Genomic DNA, 20,662 nt, shown 5'->3' with positions numbered 1-20,662 from the left:
TTTCATATTAGAACTATATCTACTGTATTCCAACTTCACTATGGTTCATACCCCCCGATACTACCCATAGATTCATCAAAATAAGCGATCAACACAAGGGAAACAGAATCTGTCTAAAACAGGACAGTCTGTAGTAATCTGGAGGTTTAGTAAACTTCTGTAACTCCAAAAATTATGAAATAAATTTGAAAATTTTAAAAATTTGTACAGAAGTAATGTGCAAAAAGTTTCAGACCCATTTGACTTTCCAGTAAAAAACGTAAAATCACGTGCTACAGCCAAAGTTTCTGTTTTTGTTCTGCACATAGTAAACAAGCAATCTAATCATCCTAAAACCAAAGCTTGGCACATTATTTTTATAATACAAAGGATATACACAAGGGGATAATTATTTAGAGAGAAACTTCCATGAAAAATTCTACATTGTTTCCGTGAGCATGAGCACAAGTGCTCAAGGTCGATCCTCACTTCTTCAATGCATAACTTTCCAATCACTTCTCTTTTTGAAAAACTTTTTAGGCATGAGAGGCAAGTAAATTTTTTTGTATTTTCATTCTTAAATTTTTTTTGTATGTTTCACCCACAACTAAACAGAAACAAAAAGGAAAAACAAAATCTACTTAGTGAAGAAAGCAAACAAGCACACACGAGAATATCAACCCCACGCTATTGCTCCCCGGCAACGGCGCCAGAAAAGAGCTTGATAATCCCCAAGTGCAAGGAATCATCGTAGCAATTTCCAAAGGTGGAAGTGATAAGTATGGAGTGTCGAACCCACAAGGAGCTAAAGGTAAGATCAATATTCTCTCAAGCCCTATCTGCCACTGATACGACTCTACGTACACCGAACGTTTGCTTCCAACTAGCAACGAGAAATAAAACTACGTTGTGGGTATGAAGAGGATAACTTTGCATGGTATCGGAGAGCTAAAATATAAAAGTAGGTGCTGTTATCATAAAGTTAGAATATATTACTAAATTTTATTAATAGCGAGTGTGGAATAATGATGGGTCGGTGTGCGGAATTATCCTAGGCAATCGTTAACAAGACCGGTGGTCGTCATTGCAATTTCATATGAGGGAGAGGCATAAGCTAACATACTTTCTCTTCTTGGATCATATGCACTTATGATTGGAACTCTAGCAAGCATCCGCAACTACTAAAGATCATTAAGGTAAAACCCAACCATAGCATTAAAGCATCAAGTCCCCTTTATCCCATACGCCACAACCCCCTTACTCGTGTTTAAGCTTCTGTCACTCTAGCAACCCACTATAAGCGAATCATAAATGTATTGCAACACCCTACAGCGGGAATCCCTCACGCTTGCGCGACACGGAGGGCACCATAGGACAGCACCAAAATAAAACATACAACTCGTACCAATCTAGATCATCAATCAACCCAAGGACAAAAGATATCTACTCAAAACATCATAAGATGGCAACACATCATTGGATCATAATATGTGGCATAAAGCACCATGTTCAAGTAGGGATTACAGCGGGGTGCGGGAGAGTGGACCGCGTAAAAGAGATGAGGATGGTGATGTTGATGAAGACGATCACCGCGGTGATGATTCCCCTCCCGATGGCACTCCGGCGCCCCCGAGAGAGAGGAGGAGAGGTTCTCCCCCTTGTGCTTCCTCCTCCATGGCCTCCCCCCTAGATGGGGAGAGGTTCTCCCTCTGGTCCTTGGCCTTCATGGCGATGATGGCCCCTCCGGGATCCTCCTCCATGCCCTCTGGTGATGATGGCCCCCTCCGGCAGGGTGCCAGAGAGGGCTAGATTGATTTCTCGTGGCTACAGAGGCTTGCGGCGGTGGAACTTCCGATCTAGGTTATTTTCTGGGGGTTTCTGTATTTATAGGAATTTTTGGCGTTGGTTTCACCTCGGGGGGGGGTCTCTGAGTCGTCCACGAGGCAGGGGCCCACGCCCAGGGGGGTGGGCGCCCCCCCACCCTCGTGGACAGCCCGGGACTCTTCTGGCCCAACTCTTTTGCTCCAGGGGCTTCTTTTGGTCCATAAAAAATCAACAAAAATTGGCACGTCAATTGGACTCCGTTTGGTATTCCTTTTCTGTAAAACTCGAAAACAAGGAAAAAACAGAAACTGGCACTGGGCTCTAGGTTAATAGGTTAGTCCCAAAAATCATATAAAATAGCATATAAATGCATATAAAACATCTAAGATGGATAATATAATAGCATGAATCCTTCATAAATTAAAGATACGTTGGAGACGTATCATTGGATACCATCGCAACATTAGCCTGACAGGATGTAAAAGAGGACCCGTAAATTTCCACAAAAATGATAGTCATGCACATTATAGGCAAGCAACCCTAGCAATTCTACACCGATCATAGCCATGAACACATACTAGCAATCCCAGAAATCCTATCAACTGGCACACCGATCATAGTCATCACAGGGTTGTCAAATCGAATCGAATCGACACAACCGCCCCAAAAAAACCCTAACCACCCCATCATTGGCGTTCACAACATCCGCTTGAAGCACTCCCCATGAGATTTGGGCAATGAAGCATAGGGAGGCGGAGCTTGTAGCACCTCGTGGTCTCCTTGCAGTAGCACGATTCGGATCTGCAGCAACGAGCTCAGCTGGCGACGGCTGCTGCAATGGGAGAGGATGATGAGAGAGAGGAGGCAGCACGCAGGCTGATGATGATTTGGGGGAAGACGGAGTGGGGATTTCGGGGGAGAGGGTGAGACCGGATCGTGGGAGAGGCAAAGACCGATGGGTGGGCCCAGAGGCATGTGTCGGTTGAGGGAGGCGGCTGTAGGTTGGGTGTAGACAGTCGGTTGATTTTAGTCGTTTCTGGTCTTTCTTTTTTGTTTTTGGCCGAGTGGCATCCTAGCTGTCTGTATTTGGGAATATATATGCAAGCTTTATTTTGAACGGCCATAAAATCTTGTGTCTATCTATTTGCAACGGTCAAACTATAATTCCTTTTGTAATACTACTAGAGATATATATATATACTCGGCTGCTCGTAATAAATCCAGCGGAGGAGAAGCAAGTTGGTAGACCCATGCTTCCCCCCACAAATGAAGCGGCTTTCTTAAACGCGAGGGAAGAGAAGCGCCGCCGCCGCCGCGGGGGGAGATGGCCCCCGCCCCCGCCGCCGCGCCGGCGCCGGCCGCCACCGCCTGCTCCTCGTCGGCGAGCTCCGCGCGCCCGCCCTCCACCGCCTCCTCCTCCTCCCAGTCGTCGCCCAGGCGCGCGGTCCCGGCGCTCCTCCTCTTCACCTCCCTCGCCGCCCTCCTCATCCTCTCCTCCGGCGAGGCCCACGACGCCGACGCCGATGCCGCGTCCGGCCGCCCCCTCAAAGGTTCGCGCGCCCCGCCCCGAAACTCGCCCCGCGACCGCTCTCTGTGCTCGGATTTGGGTTCCCCCTGCGCGCTCCCGCGCCCGCGGGGGTCGATTACGGCCTCCCCCTAGGGTTTAGGGTTTTCACGCGGCCCTGCCCGCCTTCGGGATGCATCCCCCTCCCCAGGCCGTAGCTGTTGGTTGGGGCTTCGTTTCCGAATAGGATTTTGGAGTGATTATTTTTGTTCCTTTGCAGTATTGTGTGTCCTTTTTGGGCAAATATGTTCAGCAGTTTGCCCTCAGAACTCATGATCCGGGGTCCATTGTGTGGGGGGATCTAGTGTTCGTTTCGTTCTTGTCGCAATAGGTGGGATTTGAGAGAGAAGGACTTGGGCACTCCGTGTGCCCTTGCCATTGCATTTGGTGCATCGGTTTGAGTTCTCCATGGTGATACGTGGAAGTTACAAGTTGAGAAGCTTATTACTCTTGGGTGCTTGGTACCCTTGAGCTTGTTCCTCTTGGGTGCTTGGGCGCCCTAGATGGTTGGTGGTGTTCGGAGCTCAATCATTGTGGTGTAAAGCTCCGGGCAAGCATCGGGGTCTCCAATTAGGTTGTGGAGATCGCCCCGAGCAATTTGACGGGTTCCGATGACCGCCCCCAAGGGTTGCCAAAGTGTACGGGTTCGGTGACCGCCCCCAAGGGTTGCCATTTGTACGGGTTCGGTGACCGCCCTCAAGGGTCCCTTAGTGGAATCACGGCATCTTGCATTGTGCGAGGGCGTGAGGAGATTACGGTCGCCCTAGTGGCTTCTTGGGGAGCATTGTGTCTCCACACCGCTCCAAACGGAGATTAGCATCCGCAAGGGTGTGAACTTCGGGATACATCGTCGTCTCCGCGTGCCTCGGTTATCTCTTACCCGAGCCCTTACTTATGCACTTTACTTTGTGATAGCCATATTGTTTCTTGTCATATATCTTGCTATCACCTAAGTAGTTTTTCTTGCTTAGCATAAGTTGTTGGTGCACATAGGTGAGCCTAGTTGTTGTAGGTTTTGTGCTTGACAAATTAACCGCTAGGTTTATTCCGTATTTGTTCAAGCCTCAACCGTAATTATTTTAAAGCGCCTATTCACCCTCCCCCTCTAGGCGACATCCACGATCTTTCAGTTGGCAAGCCATCTCGGTGGCACTGATTGCAAAACTCGATAAGACCGAAATAATTGCAACAGGCAACAGAGAGTTGGCAAGGCCATCTCGGTGAGACCGAGATCCATATCGATGGATCCGATTTGTTAGGGTTTGGCTGTGCAGTGTCCAGATGAACTCGGTGGGTCCGGATATGCATGTTTCGATGGGACCGAGTTGGAATGTAGGGTTGTGGACATATTTGGATAGAGAAAGTGGCTGAGGGTTTTGGAGCAATATCACTGAGCACTTGAGCAAACATATCATTAAACAACACCTCTTCCCCTTTTAATAGTATTGGCTTTTCTATGGAGTCAATGTGATCTTGGATCACTTAACCAAAAAAGTAGAGTCTTGAGCTTTTGCCAATCCATGTCCTTAGCATTTTGAGGGGTCTACAATCACTAGTCCTTGCCATGTCAACCATTGAACTTCCTGAAATCTTTAACTTGAATGGATATTAGTTCAATGAGATATATGTTGTTATTAATTACCCAAACCACCCGGGGCTTAGTTGCACTTTCACCACGAGATTTGGGCAACGAAACATAGCACGAAGCAGATCTGCAGCAACGAGCTCAGTTGGCAATGACTGCTACAATGGGAGAGAGGAGGCAGTAGGCAGGCCAGTGTGGATTTGGGGGAAGACGAAGAAGTGGGATTTCTGGGGAGAGGGTGAGACTGGATTGTGGGAGATGCGGAGATTGATGGGTGGGGCCAGCCGCCCAGGGGCATGTGTCGGTTGAGGAAGACGACTATAGGTTGATTGTAAATAGTCGGTTGATTGTAAACAGTCGGTTGATGGGTGGGCCCAGTCACCCAGGGGCATGTGTTGGTTGAGGAAGACGACACATAGGAGTTGGCTCTCGACCATCTGATTAAGAGCCCATCTAACGGACCTGGAGGCGGCGGACGCTGGTCCAAGATCGGTCGGTCGGAGGGAATCATCTCCCTAAAATCTTTGTGCCTATTTGCAACGGTCAAACTATAATTCCTTTTTTAATGTACTATATATACTCGGCTGCTCGTAATAAATCCAGCGGAGGAGAAGCAAGTTGGTAGACCCACGCTTTCCCCCACAAATGAAGCGGCTTTCTTAAACTCGAGGGAAGAGAAGCGCCGCTGCCGCCGCGGGGGGAGATGGCCCCCGCCGCAGCCGCCGCGCCGGCGCCGGCCGCCACCGCCTGCTCCTCGTCGGCGAGCTCCGCGCGCCCGCCCTCCACCGCCTCCTCCTCCTCCCAGTCGTCGCCCAGGCGCGCGGTCCCGGCGCTCCTCCTCTTCACCTCCCTCGCCGCCCTCCTCATCCTCTCCTCCGGCGAGGCCCACGACGCCGACGCCGACGCCGCGTCCGGCCGCCCCCTCAAAGGTTCGCGCGCCCCGCCCCGAAACTCGCCCCGCGACCGCTCTCTGTGCTCGGATTTGACTTCCCCTGCGCGCTCCGCGCCGCGGGGATCGATTACGGCCTCCCCCTAGGGTTTAGGGTTTTTACGCGGTCCTGCCCGCCTTCGGGATGCATCCCCCTCCCCAGGCCGTAGCTGTTGGTTGGGGCTTCGTTTCCGAATAGGATTTTGGAGTGATTATTTTTGTTCCTTTGCAGTATTGTGTGCCCTTTTTGGGCAAATATGTTCAGCAATTTGCCCTCAGAACTCATGATCCGGGGTCCATTGTGTGGGAGGATCTAGTGTTCGTTTCGTTCTTGTCGCAATACCGCACACCGTTGTAAACTGCATTGTTCTTGCTGCCCTTGGGGTACCCTACTCGTTGTCATATTTATGTGTGCTAAGGTGTACCAATGCTGGCCTGATTATTCATTACCGCAGATGTCAGCTTGGAAAATCCGGAGGTGACTTTTGCTCCCTCATCCATGGGTGGAATCTTTTGTGAGCGAATCCGCATTTCTGGAATGCCAAGGTGGCAGTTTCAAAGCTACGCAAATCAAATACATGTTAGAATGAATGTTTCTCATTCAATGCCAGAAAAGTTCCATTGGAAAATACAGATTTGCTTTCATGGGTAAGTCTTGCATTGCCTGGAAAAAAAGAAAGAATATATGCATCTTTGCTAGTATGCAGCAAATTGAAGCAACTTTCATTTGCAGGAATGCTTCTACGGGTCTGTGCCAATGTGAGATGGGTGAATGGCAAGTTCTGCAAGGTGGCATGTGGAACGCAGTGAAGTCTCCATATGTCAGCAGATATGTTGATGTGAAACTGACTGATAAGAAATCTACTGTCTTCAGCCTTTCCATTCAGGAAGGTAAGGACTTCTTTTCCTGAAACTAATCTGTTTCCGCCAGTCACACATATTTAACAGCATATGTATCAGCCCTTTCCTCTGAAATACTAATTCATTCTCGTTCCGTGCAATCAAAATTTGCAGAGCTTCAGAAGTGGCGTTTAGCTTGCCTTGGTATTGGATTTGTCCTGTTATTCCTGTCACCCATCGTTAGTAAATGGGCACCTTTTTACTATAGCAGCTCTATGGCACTTGGAATCCTGCTTGTGGTGCTGATTGTCCTTTTCCAGGTATTGTTTTAGTCAAATACCTGTTTATGATTCTCTCGATAAAGATTCATTGTTAAAAGAAGTGAAATAAAACTAATGCATTATGGTACCTATTTTTCAAGGCTTTCTCAAAAGTGTTTTCTATTAATAATCTAGTTGATTGATGTTCCATATTCTTAAGTTCATGTAAGCTGCATGGATGCAGGTTAAATAGGCTTTGATATTATGCTAGTTTCAAGTAGAGTACACCATGAATCAAGTTAAAGTTTGGCACCATGAGGATCCTTGCAGTTATATGCAAAGTGTTAATGCTGATATTTTTTTAGCAAACCTAGAAACTTGAGTACACTTCATTAAGCAAGATACTTATGCCCTGTAAACTTGATTTCGATGGAGATTCAACATAGCACTATGGTAATTCAATAGTCCCTTGATCAACCATGCCGTAGTAGTATCCGAAGTTCTCTTCTACAGATACTTGAAAGTCAGGTCCATCTTGGTGATTTAGACATAAACAGCGAGCTTTGTAGGATAATACCTTAACGGCGTCTCTTATTTTATTGAACTTTGTAGCTCCTTGTAGCATCAGGTGGTGTACAGATGGACTAGCATCTTGTGAGTCATCAGTGTTTGAACCATTTGATGTTTTTTAGTGTATCAGTGCGAGGGTCTGATTGACCAACCAACAACGAAGTTTAGTGTTTACTTTAGTACATTTAATACGGAATATTTTCTTGTAACTGGTACTGATTTTGCTGGTTGGGGAATCATGAGCATTTCTGATGAGGGAGTTAATTTTTTATTATGTTCCTGTTTGTTTGTTTGTTCTCTACTCTTGTAGATAACTAGTTACTGATTTAATTTGATGTTACAGTAATCAAAACTCTACACCCCCCAAGTTTCGTAATTTTTGCTCAGTGCACATGATGCCAAGTTATCAGTGTGGCCCTGGTTACAATTTATGATAAAGAACAGTCATTCTCAATCAGGTTTCTATTTATTTGCTGGAGAATTGGTTCCCTTAATGTTCTGACCTCGTTCTCATTATAGGGGATGAAACTGCTACCAATGGGCAAAAAAGGTTTATTTTACCTTACAATTTATGGATCTGTGGTAAGTTTTCTATATCGTCAGCGTTCTGCTATAACATTTTATTACACCATAAATATGCCTATCTGAATATATTCTCTCTAATTCTTGATATCATTTCATTCCTTTTCCAATATTTAGTTGGGTGTTGGCTCCTACGCTGCACACTACTTCTCCTCAATGGTTGCCTCTATTCTGGAAAACTTTGGCTTGAGTGAGGAGATGCACAACCCTGTAAGTAATTCATCCATCCAAGTATCAACTATAGAATTGGTGATCGAATAATACTTCTTTTTACCCAGCAAACAGCATGAGAGGCTCTTACAGTATATTATTAATAGAGAAGGATAATCATGGTATGATATCTAAAGGCCACATGGGCCAGAAGCCACATGTTACATCAAGAATTAATTAGCTCAATGCCATCACAGAAATGCATAATTATGCAAGTACCGTTGAGTGTGGGGAAGACATGTGAATGGATTGCTTTGTTCTTGTTGTCCATATTTGTGATGGACTGACCTAGTTCCTCGGATATGATTTAGCCTAGTTTTTGTTCACCCTTTTGCATGGTATTATATCATTTGCTAGCAATCTTCTGACTTCTCAATTATTGTTCCTGTCAGAAATGGTTCACATTATCTTGTCTTGTCTAGTAATAATACTTATTGCCACTACTTTGGGTAATCTTTAAGCTCTTCAAATAACAAAAAATATTGGAATGAATTACAGGTTTCAATCTTTCTGCTGGTAGCAGTTGTCTTGACTGGAGCTGGTTTTGGCTATTGGATGGTGAGGAGATTTATCATTTCAAAAGATGGCAGTGTTGATGCCGGGATAGCACAGTTTGTGAAGTGGGCTATGCGTGTTGTTTCAATGTTCTTTGTTATGCAGGTGGGCTTATTTTCAAACGCTAAGTATTCTTCTCATGCATCTATGAGGACTCTGAATCTTGGTCAATGCCTACATCAGATTTTATTGTCTTTTGAAGTTCATGTTTGACATTGTCTTGTAGAGCACACTGGACCCTATTCTAGCATCGGCTGCTCTAGCTGCTAGCTGGTGGATTTGCTCTGTACTGACAGCAAAGAAAGTTCACAAGCCAACAGCACCGTGAGTGTCCCTTGAGTTAATTACTGTTGTGAATTTACTGTTGCTGTTGAAGCCCTGAATATGCTGATTCTGCTGCAGGAAGCGAAAACAATCAAATGTTCCTTCTCATCCAAGGTTTACTCAAGTATCACCCAACACTCGCCAGGTCCAGTTCTTAAGTCCATCATCAGGGGCGGGTACTGGAAGAGCCACAACAACACAGTATGGTTGGAACAATTTAGCCAATGGAGGTAAAGTAATCAGTATCATGTTCCGCATACTACTGTGAGCCAGTGTACTGTACTTATAGGAAACTGCCATAAGTCATAAGTAACCTCGAAATATTTAAGGATGCAAATTGATGGATGTTGGTGCCCTCTGGCCCTAGCTAGTTATTTTGTAATTTTTACTTCATTCAAGTGAACTAGTTATGGTCGGAGCCTCGGTGGGTATCCTTCAGGCTACCCATTTGCATCCCTGCTCTCTGTTTGTCTTTGGTACTACGAACTAATGATCTTTTAGGCATATATTTAACTCCAGAAGACCTATAAAACCATCAACTTTGACACGTTGAAGCATTTGACATAATAACTAGCCAACTCTTGTTGTCTTTGCAGGTCTGGTCCCGTCAGCACTAGGAAAGAGGGTAGCACCCAATCAAGATGAAGACTACTACTCCACCTTCCACAACATCGAACCACGGAGATACTCAAAGAGAGAATGGGAGGAGTTCACCGAGGAATCGACCAGAAACGCACTGATGGAACACACAGCCACCCCAGAGTTCGCCCAATGGGCTGCTGACAATGCTCACCGGTTGCGGGTGGAGCGGGACGACGCCTCCGAGGACGAGTCGATCGAGAGCTCCTCAAGCTCGTCCGAGGAAGCCGAGAAAAGCGGAAAAGCTTCCGGTCTGTTGAGCAGGTTTATGTGATACCCTCACCGACTAAAACCGTAGGGAGCTCGGCGTGCTGCTTTTGCGGACGATTCCATAAGGTAGGATTGGAAACTTGGTAGCGGTAGGGGGTGGAAGTTCATCGTTTCCACATGGTTCGCCATTGCAGCAGAATGCTTGGTGACTGTAGGCTAGTAGCTGGTTAACCACCATCATCCGTCTCAATTCAACTAATGTTAGGTTTAGCTGGCAGATTGCCATCCATGGATCTTTAGATTTTAGTCGATGCATCAGGGGATGTCGACCGGCGTCGGTTCCGCGCCATTCGATGGATTAGGGACAGTCGATCCTGTTGGGATCTTGCCATTGTCTTGTTGAACATCTCCTGTTCCATTCTCAGGTGTGGCATTTCAAGGATCTTTATCTCTTGTTAGCTAGGCATGTACTATGTCAAGTTACGCAAAGCAAAGACTGTTTGGGAGCCGGTCTGCTGGATGGCATCGGTTGCGACGTAGTAGCTGTTAGGCTCATCGATGGCGACCTGCACCTCTCTCAAGTTCAACAGGGCACTTGGGCTGGGCTGAGAGGTTCAGTCTCCTTTAGACTGTATTCTTAGAATCTGCTGTAAATGGTACTGCACAATGCAACACGTGCAATCAGCAAGCTTGCGATGGGTAGACATTGCCAGTCAAGAATGGGATCAAGCACCATCAGCCACCAAGAAATTCAAAGTTGTCTCACAATAAGCGAGAAACCAAGAAATTCAGAGTTCTCCCGGGAGCATTGGTTTTGTGAGAACGTACGCCAAGGGACCAACCCTAGGCGAATCTTGGCGCAGGGCCGACGCCATGTAGATCAACTGGAGTCGGTCACTGTAAACCGTTTCCTGCGAACACTCGTTTAAAAATTTATGTTTTTTTAGGGGTTTAAAAATTTATGTGAGGTGGACAGGCAGGGAATTCAAACTCGAGACATCCTGCGGAGAGGCGCACACGCTTTACCACTTGGGCTGAAACAGTTTTTGTGGAAACATGTACTTTATCTTGTTTTATGTATTTGAACCTAAATTCTTTAAATTCAAATTTTCATTTAAAAAAATAAGAAAAATCATTTTTTTTCCTTTTGAAAGAATAAAGTCCCTATTTTTTAGAGGGGATTTTTTTTCTTAACTTGCCATGTGCATTTTTATTATATGTAGCATGGCATTTTCTAGGTCCTTTGTTGTAATGCCCCCCCCCCCCCCCCCATGTGAAACTTTTGGGAAATTTTATCACTTATTCATGGTAAATTTATTTATTTTTACTTTTTCACATGATAATTTTATTATTAATAATTAATAATATGACGAATATCCATTTCTATGCCATGGCTTATCTGCACATGGTGAAAATTAAATTCAAATAATAATACTAATAAAATTCTAAAAAATCTGTTTTTTTTTGCATGGAAGACTTTTTAGTGCGTGAGGTCCATGCCAGTTTTCAACTCATTCAGACATTTGAGTAGCTCTCAGCAAAAAAACAATGGGTCCGAACAGTACATAAACAGTAAAATGTTTCACAGATCCACATTTGCCTTTTTAAGTGAGAGCTACTCAAAGTCCAAATGAGTTGAAATTTGGCACGGACCTCACACAACGAAGTATCTTTCATGAAAATAAAATCAAATTATTTTGAAAATTTTTACTATTTTATTTGATTTTACTGTTCATGGCCGGAGCAGATGAGCCCGGAAGCCAAATTGCAGCTATCATAATATGACTTTTTTTATTAAGAAAATATTAGTTTTATTACTAAGAGCATGGAATTTTAATAATTAACTATAAAATTGTCCGTGCGTTGCAACAGGAATATAAACATTTGAGTACATTAGCTCGCGCGTCTATTATTATATTGATGCGCTAAAATTTTAGCAAGTTTTTGTATGCAATCGCCATAATTTACCTGCCATTTTATTGTTAAGCACTTATTTTTTGGTAAGAATTTAATTACTTACCAAACAAAATATGCTTTTTTTATAAGTTAATAAAACATGAGATAATTGATTCTATTTTAGGGAGAATGGATGGGAGAAAAATCAGAGATGAGAGAAAAAATCAAAGAGGAGAAGGAAAGAGTGGGACATATATAGAAGGTTAGACGAAAGAGAGGTGAACTGAGAACCTTATGTTCATTTTAAGTAATAGAGGCTACTAGATTAGCTTGTGACTGTGTGTCTATTATTATATTGATGCGCTAAAATCTTAGCAAGTTTTTCGCCATGATTTACCTGTCATTTTATTGTTAACCATTTATTTGGTAAAAATTTAATTACTCACCAGACAAAATGTGCTTTTTTTGGGTAAGTTAATAAAACATGAGAAAATTGATTATGTTTTAGAGAGAATGAATAGGAGAAAAATCAGAGATGAGAGAAAAAAAATCAAAGAGGAGAAGGAAAGAGTGAGACATATACAAGGAAGGTTAGACGAACGAGAATGAAATAAGAACCTTACGTTCTTTTTAAGCAGTAGAGATAGAGATACCGTGGCAATTTTATTATTGATATAATGACGGTTTTATGATTAAGAGCATGTCATTTTTGTTATTAGTAACATGTCGTTTTTATTTTAAGGAGGATGACATTTTTATTATTAACCGGATGCCAGTTTTATTATTGGCATGTCATTTTTATTATTATCAGGATGACAATTTCATTATTATAAGCGTGGCAATTTTGTTTTTTCGAATGACACACATTTTTAAGATCTTTTGCACAATGGATCCAATAATAAAAAGCATTACGACATGACATTGTGTTTTTCATTCTTCTCCAAAACATGGCTTTTTTGGCACATCCATAAATTTATTTTTCAGATCACACGGCACATTGTTTCAATCATACCATTTGTAAATTAATAATTTAAAGAAATGACAGTTTTATAAAGTAGCATGACATTGTTTATTTTTTCATATCATGGCAATTATATATTTATGTTTTCTCTGTTATTCATAAGAAAATGTGTTTTTTTGGTTTAGGGCAATTATACATTTATGTTTTCTTTGTTTTCATAAGAAAATATGTATTTTTGTTCATGGCATTTGAGAAAACGGTAAACCGGACTCCGGACCAATGGGTTCGCCCTGGCCCTCCCCCGAACAATTGAGGGAGGCGAAATGTTCGCTGGGAGCTGCTCCCCTGGCGAATGATCGTTGGTCAGCCCTCCTTTTTGGGGCTGGTCGCCAGGTATTAGAGTCCTTCAGAATTTTGTCTGTACTCTTCCCGCAAAAAAAAGGAGAGATTTGTGTGTGCTCACAAAGAGAAATAATGTACTATAGTAATCTTGTACTCCCTCCGTTCCATATATTAGAGCATTTTTTTTACACTAGTCTAAAACGCTCTTCTATTATGGGACGGAGAGAGTAATTTAATTGGGATGTGGCTAGATGTCACCCGACCGGGACTTAACCAAATCTATAAAAAAATTGTATGGATCTCCACGTAAGATCATGGAATAACTGCGACGCAATGCCGAATTGTATTTCATAATAATAGAATCCAGGGGCCCGGACGGCGGCAACAGAATCTTCTCTCAATCCTTCTTTGACTCTGCATATTCCTCCCGTCAGAGAGAGAAAACAACACGAGAGAGAGAGGGGGAGAGCGAGGCCGCCTCCATCTCCACTTCCGTCGCTTTCTCGCCCCCCTCGCCGCCCAAGCCCCGCGTAAACCGCCACAACCCGATGCCCTTATCCGCCCTCTGATCGAGATTGCTTGGCTCTCGCCATCGTCGATGGAAAGTATCTCTCTACCAATTGCGTGTATTCTTCCCTTTATAGGCTAAATGATTTATTTGCCGATAATCAACTAATTAGCCTAGGGTAATTTCATCCTACTGTCTCCAATTACGTGCCTTGGTCACCTTGCTGGAAATAATACACCTTACATGAAGAAATTAAGGGAGTATCAGTTTTTGTTCATGGCATTTAGAAAAGGGCGCTGCTACAGATAAGCCGGATGATTTCCTAGAGAAATCATCCGCCTGCACAGCCGTCCAATCCTTTCGTCGCAGCTGTTGGATACATAGTGAAACAAGAAGCAGCGCTGCTGCGCAAGCAGGAGCCGCCCCCTCTTCAGCGGGGCTGGGCGTTCGACAGCAACGGCAACACGGGGATGCGCCATTGCAGCCGCCAACACTGGCGCGGCGGTGCTCCAACGCAGCGCCGACGTCCCTCCATAACTTCGTCCATGCTTCATTGCAGCCGCGACACCGGCATGTGGTGCTCGAACGCAGTGCCGGCGACCCAGCGCAACTCCGGCCATGCTTCATTGCAGCCGCCAACACCGGTGCGGCGGTGCTACAACGGAGCACCGCCGTCCCTCCGTAGCTCCGTCCATGCTTCATTGCAGCCGCGACACCGACATGCGGTGCTCCAACGCAGCATCGGCGACCCGGCGCAGCTCCGGCCATGCTTCATTGCAGCCGCCAACACCGGCGCGGCGGTGCTACAACGCAGCGCCGAGGTCCCTCCGTAGCTCCGTCCATGCTTCATTGCAGCCGTGACACCGGCATGCGGTGCTCCAACGCAGCGCCGGCGACCCGGCGCAGCTCCGGCCATTCTTCATTGCAGCCGCGACACTGACACAAAGTGCTCCAACGCAGCTCCGGCCATGCTTCACTGCATCCGCGACACCGGCACGAGGTGCTCCAACGCAGCGCCGCCGACCCGTCGCATCGCCGGCCATGCTTAATTGCAGCCCGCGACATCGGCACACGGTGCTCCAGCGGCCAGTCGCAGCTCCGGCATGTTGCACTGTAGCTGCGTCGCTCTAGTGTGCAGCACCGCGCAGGTTCACTTTAGCTCCACCGCACCCCCGCGCAGCACCACGCCGCTGCACTTCAGCTCCGCTGTACACCGCCGTGTTCCACTGCAGCTCCACTGCCGGCACACAGCACAACGTTGCTGCCCGGCGGAGCTCGGTGTTGTGCAGCTTTCCTCCGTTCTGCAGCAATGGCGGAAATCCCCTCTCCCATGGATTGCAGCTGGGGAGTAGCAGGTGCGGGCCAGATTAGAGGGCATGGCTAGTGGCGGTGGCTCACACCAGCTCGCAGCGCGGCAATTGCGTCCATGGCGGATGCGTAGCAGAAGTGCTGGGGGAGCAGGTAGGTTGCAGAGAAAAGAAGGAAGAAGACGACCGGCTAGAACGGCTTGGGAAAAGATAAGGCAAGGTGGGAGAGTGGTGGGTGGGCCTCACAGGAGCACGTGTCAAGTGGAGGAGGCGGTTTACGGAGTAGAGAAATCAACCGGTTGATTTTAAACAATTTTCTTTAGAAAAACAGTAAACTGGGTCTCCGGACCAATGGGGTTCGCCCTGGCCCTCCCCCCTACGAACGACCGAGGGAGGCGAAACGTTCGCCGGGAGCTGCTCCCCCGGCGAACGAAATCGTTCGACCGGCGACCGGTCGGCCGATATTAGAGCCCTTGGGAAATTTGTATGTACTCTTCCCGCATCCTGCAAAAAAAGGAAAAGAAAAAGATTTTTTTGTATGTGCTCACAAAAGGAAATAATGGAATGTAATTGTAATCCTGTAATCGTATCCCATGATAATAGAATCCATCCAAGACTCTGGACGGCGGCAACTGAATCTCAATCCTCCTTTGACTCTGCATATTCCTCCCGAAACAACACGGGCGAGGCCGCCTCCATCTCCACTTCCGTCGCTTTCTCGCCCCCCTCGCCGCCCAATCCCCGCGTAAACCGCCAGAGCCCGATGCCCTTATCCGCCCTCTGATCGAGATTGCTTGGCTCTCGCCACCGCCAAATCCCTCCCGATGGCATTGCAGATTGGCGGCGGCGGCGGGTTCCGGAGCCTGATGCGCCGGAAGCCGGTCGACTCCGACAGGGCCCGCGCCGAGGGCCAGCAGCTCGCCAAGGAGCTCAACATCCTCGAGCTCGTTGCGATCGGTACGGCGACGTCGCCCTCTCCCCTCCCCTCCCGTCCGCCTTTTCTGTTCTTTTCTTTTCTTTTCTGTCCGCCCTTTTCCGGAGTAACAGTATATTTCTGCAATGGAAAAGCGAGGCCTTTTTTTGGGGTTGGGGACTGTGGCGACACTGCAGGTTTCGTGGTGGAATCAGTTCTGTTTAGTAGCTACACGGGTCTTGGATCAATCTCCATGGAGCCGCTAGATTGATTTGGAGGATTTGCTTTGTATTTTGATTAATGTGCTTATGTACATTTTTATTAAATTGTTTACCTAGAACTGATCTTTTCTAAAAACTAGAGAGTTTAAGTGGTGAACTGTGACTTGTTCTTTCTTCTGAAATAGTACTAACAAAAATACAAGGGAACAATTTTGCCATAGTACTCTGTTTTTCTCTCTGTAAACAAATGCAGTAAATAAAATAAATCGGTTTTTACATTATGCTTATAATAGGAGTAGTATTTAAAAAAAACTGGAGGCTTATATTAGTTGTGAAAGACATTCAGATGAGTGCTTGCTCGTGTGTGGCAGAAGTTCTATTTTTGGTATACTTGCTTTGTTTCAGCCTGTTAACTGGTTCTGAAATCAATAAAGATTCAGAAACAAAGGGAGGTCCTTGTTGGTTGCCCACTGAAAGGTAGTCATCATCAATACCGCAACCTTGATATTGTCATGATCTTGTGCAGTATACTCATTAGCTTAAATCATAGCTCCACTCATGTATGCTGCCTTGCTTAAGCACAATTGTGGTTGCAGAACTTATTTTATAATCTGCTGAAACAGTATATATATATAATAAACAAAACGGTAAACAGGAAAATGTTTGATAAACAAATGTCATTATCATAAATTCATAATCCAGCAGTGTCAAATGGAGCCTGATGTTTGATATTCTAGATTTAATAGAGTCTTTTCCCCCAATACATAGAGTGCTTATGATATATTAACAGATTGTTTCTGAACCCTTGCATTATCTACCAGGGGTTGGTTCGACAATTGGAGCTGGAGTATATGTTCTTGTCGGAACAGTTGCCAGGGAGCATGCTGGTCCAGCATTGGCAGTTTCATTCCTGATAGCTGGGATAGCTGCTGCACTTTCAGCATTCTGTTATGCCGAGCTTGCTAGCCGTTGCCCCTCTGCTGGAAGCGCGTATCATTATTCATATATCTGCATCGGCGAAGGGTAAAAATTACTGGTCCCATGGCATAGATTGCATTCTTCAGAGATGAAATATTAGCTGTTTGATATTCTATACCATGGTGAACTCTGTTATCGTGTTACATTTATTTAAGATCTTAAGGCCAGAATGATCTAACATGCTTCACACGTTGTACTTATCTAGTGTTGCCTGGCTGATTGGCTGGTCTTTGGTGCTGGAATATACTCTTGGCGGATCTGCTGTTGCCCGTGGCATATCCCCCAATTTAGTGAGTGTCATCTCTTTCTTAGAGCTTTGTTCTGTGGAATTTTGGTCAATGCTTGAACAACCGCTCTGCTATATTCAATATTTTATGAGCTTTCATTTATCTTTTCAGGCCTTGTTTTTTGGAGGACCAGATAGCTTGCCATGGATATTAGCACGGCATCAACTTCCATGGTTTGACGTTATTGTTGATCCCTGTGCTGCTGCTCTTGTTCTTGCTGTCACTGCTTTATTATGCCTAGGGATAAAAGAGGTTGGTACTTTGCTCAGGTTATAAGATTGCTCATTTCCCCAAATATAGGACCATCAATGATTATTCCGTTTGAATTTCTTGCAGAGCTCATTTGTACAAGCAATTGTGACGATTATGAATGCTTGTGTGATGCTATTTGTAATCATAGCTGGTTGTTATATTGGCTTCCAGATTGGATGGGAGGGCTATAAGGTTACTGACGGGTATGTACCCTGAAATCATTTGGTATTTAGCATACTGCAGAGGGGTTGGTAGTGGAATAACACTGCTAAACTTTTCAGGTATTTTCCATACGGAGTAAATGGAGTGCTTGCTGGATCAGCAACTGTTTTCTTTGCATACATAGGCTTTGACACAGTAGCGAGTACTGCCGAGGAGGTAAGGAAGGTCCTACTTAATGACTTATTTGTCCACTTCTGTTAAGGAGATATATATTGACTTTTCTTGTTATTGTTGCTTTTACTTCGATCGACAGGTGAAGAACCCACAACGAGATCTACCTCTGGGAATAGGAGCAGCATTGTCTATTTGCTGTTTGTTGTACATGATGGTCGCTGTTGTTATTGTTGGGATTGTACCGTATTTTGCTATGGACCCAGATACACCTATTTCATCCGCCTTTGCAAAACATGGAATGCAGTGGGCAATGTAAGGACTCAATTCTCCTTTTGTTTGTGCTGTTGGCTATAATGGTCATCTAGCGTGCTTTTGACTGAATTATCCACTGTGTCTTTTATTTTATTTTAGGTATGTCGTGACAAGTGGTGCTGTTCTTGCACTGTGTTCAACCTTGATGGGCTCACTTCTTCCACAGGTATACAAACACATCACTGTGACTCAAACTTGTGATAATTAGCAGTCTACCCCGTAACTTTTAGTCTGTATAGAATTTCCATACTAGGGGCAGCTACTTTTCTGCAGTGCGTAGGTGAACCTAGTCTTGTAGCTTGCCGAAGCTGGGTGACTTCCAAAATAGTTGCTAAACTACTTGAGTTTTTCATCCTCACAGCCTAGAATACTGATGACCATGGCAAGAGATGGACTGCTGCCGTCTTTCTTCTCCGATGTGAACAAGCACACACAAGTACCTGTCAAGGGCACAATTGTGGCTGGTATCTGTGCTGCTGCTCTTGCCTTTTTCATGGATGTTTCTCAATTGGCAGGAATGGTAAGAAAACATCAAGCCTTTGTCATTTGCATACTTTGATTTGATGGCCTTCCACACACCAAAAAGTAGTTAACAGCACTGCAAGATTTAACATGAAGATAAATTTAAATGCTTGACCATTTCAGGTCAGTGTAGGCACACTCCTCGCGTTCACCATAGTGGCAGTATCGATCTTGATACTCAGATATGTTCCTCCAGAGGAGGTCCCTCTATCATCATCTCGGCGAGAATCAATGGGTTTGAACCAAGAATATGATGAGGAAAAGGGTAGGGATCCACTTGGGGATGACATCTGTGACACATCTCAAATAAAGGATTTGATTGCGACAGAAGCAATGAAGGACCCTCTTCTCGAGAAGCAACACAAAGGTAATGTGCACACAGTTGCTTTCAGATTTAAACTAGTCATTCCATTTTTCCCACAAAAAGTTTGCTTCTTATAACTTATCAAGCTAACCAAAATGAATGGTGCCCTTTCCTCATAATATGTTAGGCAAGATGGATGAGATGAAGCGTCGAAAGATAGCTGCTTTCAGCATAGGATCTGTTTGTCTAGGAGTTCTGGTCCTCACGGCTTCAGCTTCTGCCACATGGCTACCTTTGTAAGTATGCATATAGTTGGGAAAGAGATATACATTTGCCTCATTGTTTTTTTAAAGAAAATGGAAGCTTTATTTCCCACGGCCTCTGCGCCATAGATGAAGGCAGCAGCATCTATAATTATACTGTTTATTACAAGTCACCAGAAAGTCTAACAAATATATGTTTGTTTCTTATTGTCAGCCTACCGCTTTGCATTGGTTGCATTGTTGGTGGTGTGCTCCTTATACCTGGTCTTGTTGTACTCTGCTGCATTGACCAAGATGATGGCAGGCACTCTTTTGGTCATTCTGGAGGTACATTAAACTGCTTGTCCTTTTCTTATTTCTTCTTTAAGTTAAAGAGGATGCATGCATGTTTCTTTAGGCTGAACTCTGTCTCTGCTTGCAGGATTCATGTGCCCGTTTGTTCCGTTTCTACCTGTCGTGTGCATCCTCATAAATACTTATCTGTTGATAAACCTGGGGTGAGTGCACATCTAACTTTAGATGCTTATTTCGCTTCCCTTTTTCCATGATTTATCCAGAAAGAACAATCATTTTCATTGTGTTTTTCAGCGGAGATGCATGGATAAGAGTCGGCATATGGCTGCTGATAGGTGTTCTCGTTTACATTTTCTACGGACGAACCCGCAGCTCGCTAGTCGACGTTGTATATGTCCCTGTGGCCAAGACCGATCTACGCAGGAGTTCATCTGGTTTCATGTCCTAGAAAAGAAAGAACCGTCACATCTTGGAGCTGACAAAACCTCGCCGGCCCTCACCTGCGCATAGCCGGATATCAGCCAGCCCGGAAGGGCCTGTTGAATTGCTGGAGCTTGGTCGACCACAGGGTCTCATTGATGCAGTTTTTTGGGGGCCGTGCATGAGAAAGATCAGCATACAAACTAGAGTTTGGATTGGGTGGTGTAGTGTGTGATTGTTTGTAATTCATTCATTCATGTATAAGCAAGCCCCTTGTACCGGAACGGGTGAATACTGACTGCAAAGAGATGATGGAATCTTACAGAAATTGCGACAGAAACCATTCTTTCAGAGCTTCAATACAGTTATTATTACCAAAAAGAAGAAATATATATGTGCATTTGCTGTTTTGTCCCTGTTTAAACTTGAAATGAACACGATGAAGTCGGAAGGGACGAATCAGAAATGTCTGGAGG

At 45.0% G+C, this 20,662-nt stretch overlaps 2 protein-coding genes across 3 annotated transcripts; both read left to right on the top strand.

Annotated features, from left to right (window-relative positions):
• Positions 1–3,093: 3,093 nt before the first annotated feature.
• LOC123095603 (uncharacterized) lies at positions 3,094–10,578 on the top strand. Of its 2 annotated transcripts, none has more exons than XM_044517126.1 (10): positions 3,094–3,353; positions 6,336–6,528; positions 6,614–6,771; positions 6,895–7,040; positions 8,070–8,132; positions 8,250–8,342; positions 8,841–9,002; positions 9,124–9,221; positions 9,300–9,451; positions 9,818–10,578. In XM_044517126.1, exons 1-10 carry the CDS (start codon positions 3,128–3,130, stop codon positions 10,132–10,134), a joined length of 1,608 nt encoding a protein of 535 aa, XP_044373061.1. In that variant the 5' UTR covers positions 3,094–3,127; the 3' UTR covers positions 10,135–10,578. The 2 variants fall into 2 exon arrangements, with proteins under 2 accessions (XP_044373061.1, XP_044373060.1); XM_044517125.1 differs by lacking the exon at positions 3,094–3,353 and adding an exon at positions 5,566–5,881.
• A 5,125-nt stretch (positions 10,579–15,703) lies between these two features.
• Positions 15,704–20,596, top strand: LOC123095602 (cationic amino acid transporter 3, mitochondrial). The gene is made up of 14 exons (XM_044517124.1): positions 15,704–16,041; positions 17,040–17,241; positions 17,402–17,486; positions 17,595–17,735; positions 17,820–17,938; positions 18,017–18,113; positions 18,211–18,383; positions 18,483–18,549; positions 18,745–18,903; positions 19,029–19,272; positions 19,397–19,505; positions 19,687–19,799; positions 19,894–19,969; positions 20,061–20,596. Exons 1-14 carry the CDS (start codon positions 15,909–15,911, stop codon positions 20,212–20,214), a joined length of 1,872 nt encoding a protein of 623 aa, XP_044373059.1. The 5' UTR covers positions 15,704–15,908; the 3' UTR covers positions 20,215–20,596.
• Positions 20,597–20,662: the final 66 nt, after the last annotated feature.

Source organism: Triticum aestivum, chromosome 4D (assembly GCF_018294505.1).
Source record: "Triticum aestivum cultivar Chinese Spring chromosome 4D, IWGSC CS RefSeq v2.1, whole genome shotgun sequence".
In the NCBI taxonomy this organism is placed as follows: domain Eukaryota; kingdom Viridiplantae; phylum Streptophyta; class Magnoliopsida; order Poales; family Poaceae; genus Triticum; species Triticum aestivum.
Note: the sequence above shows the minus strand (reverse complement) of the source record. Positions and strands in the feature narration are given on the sequence as shown.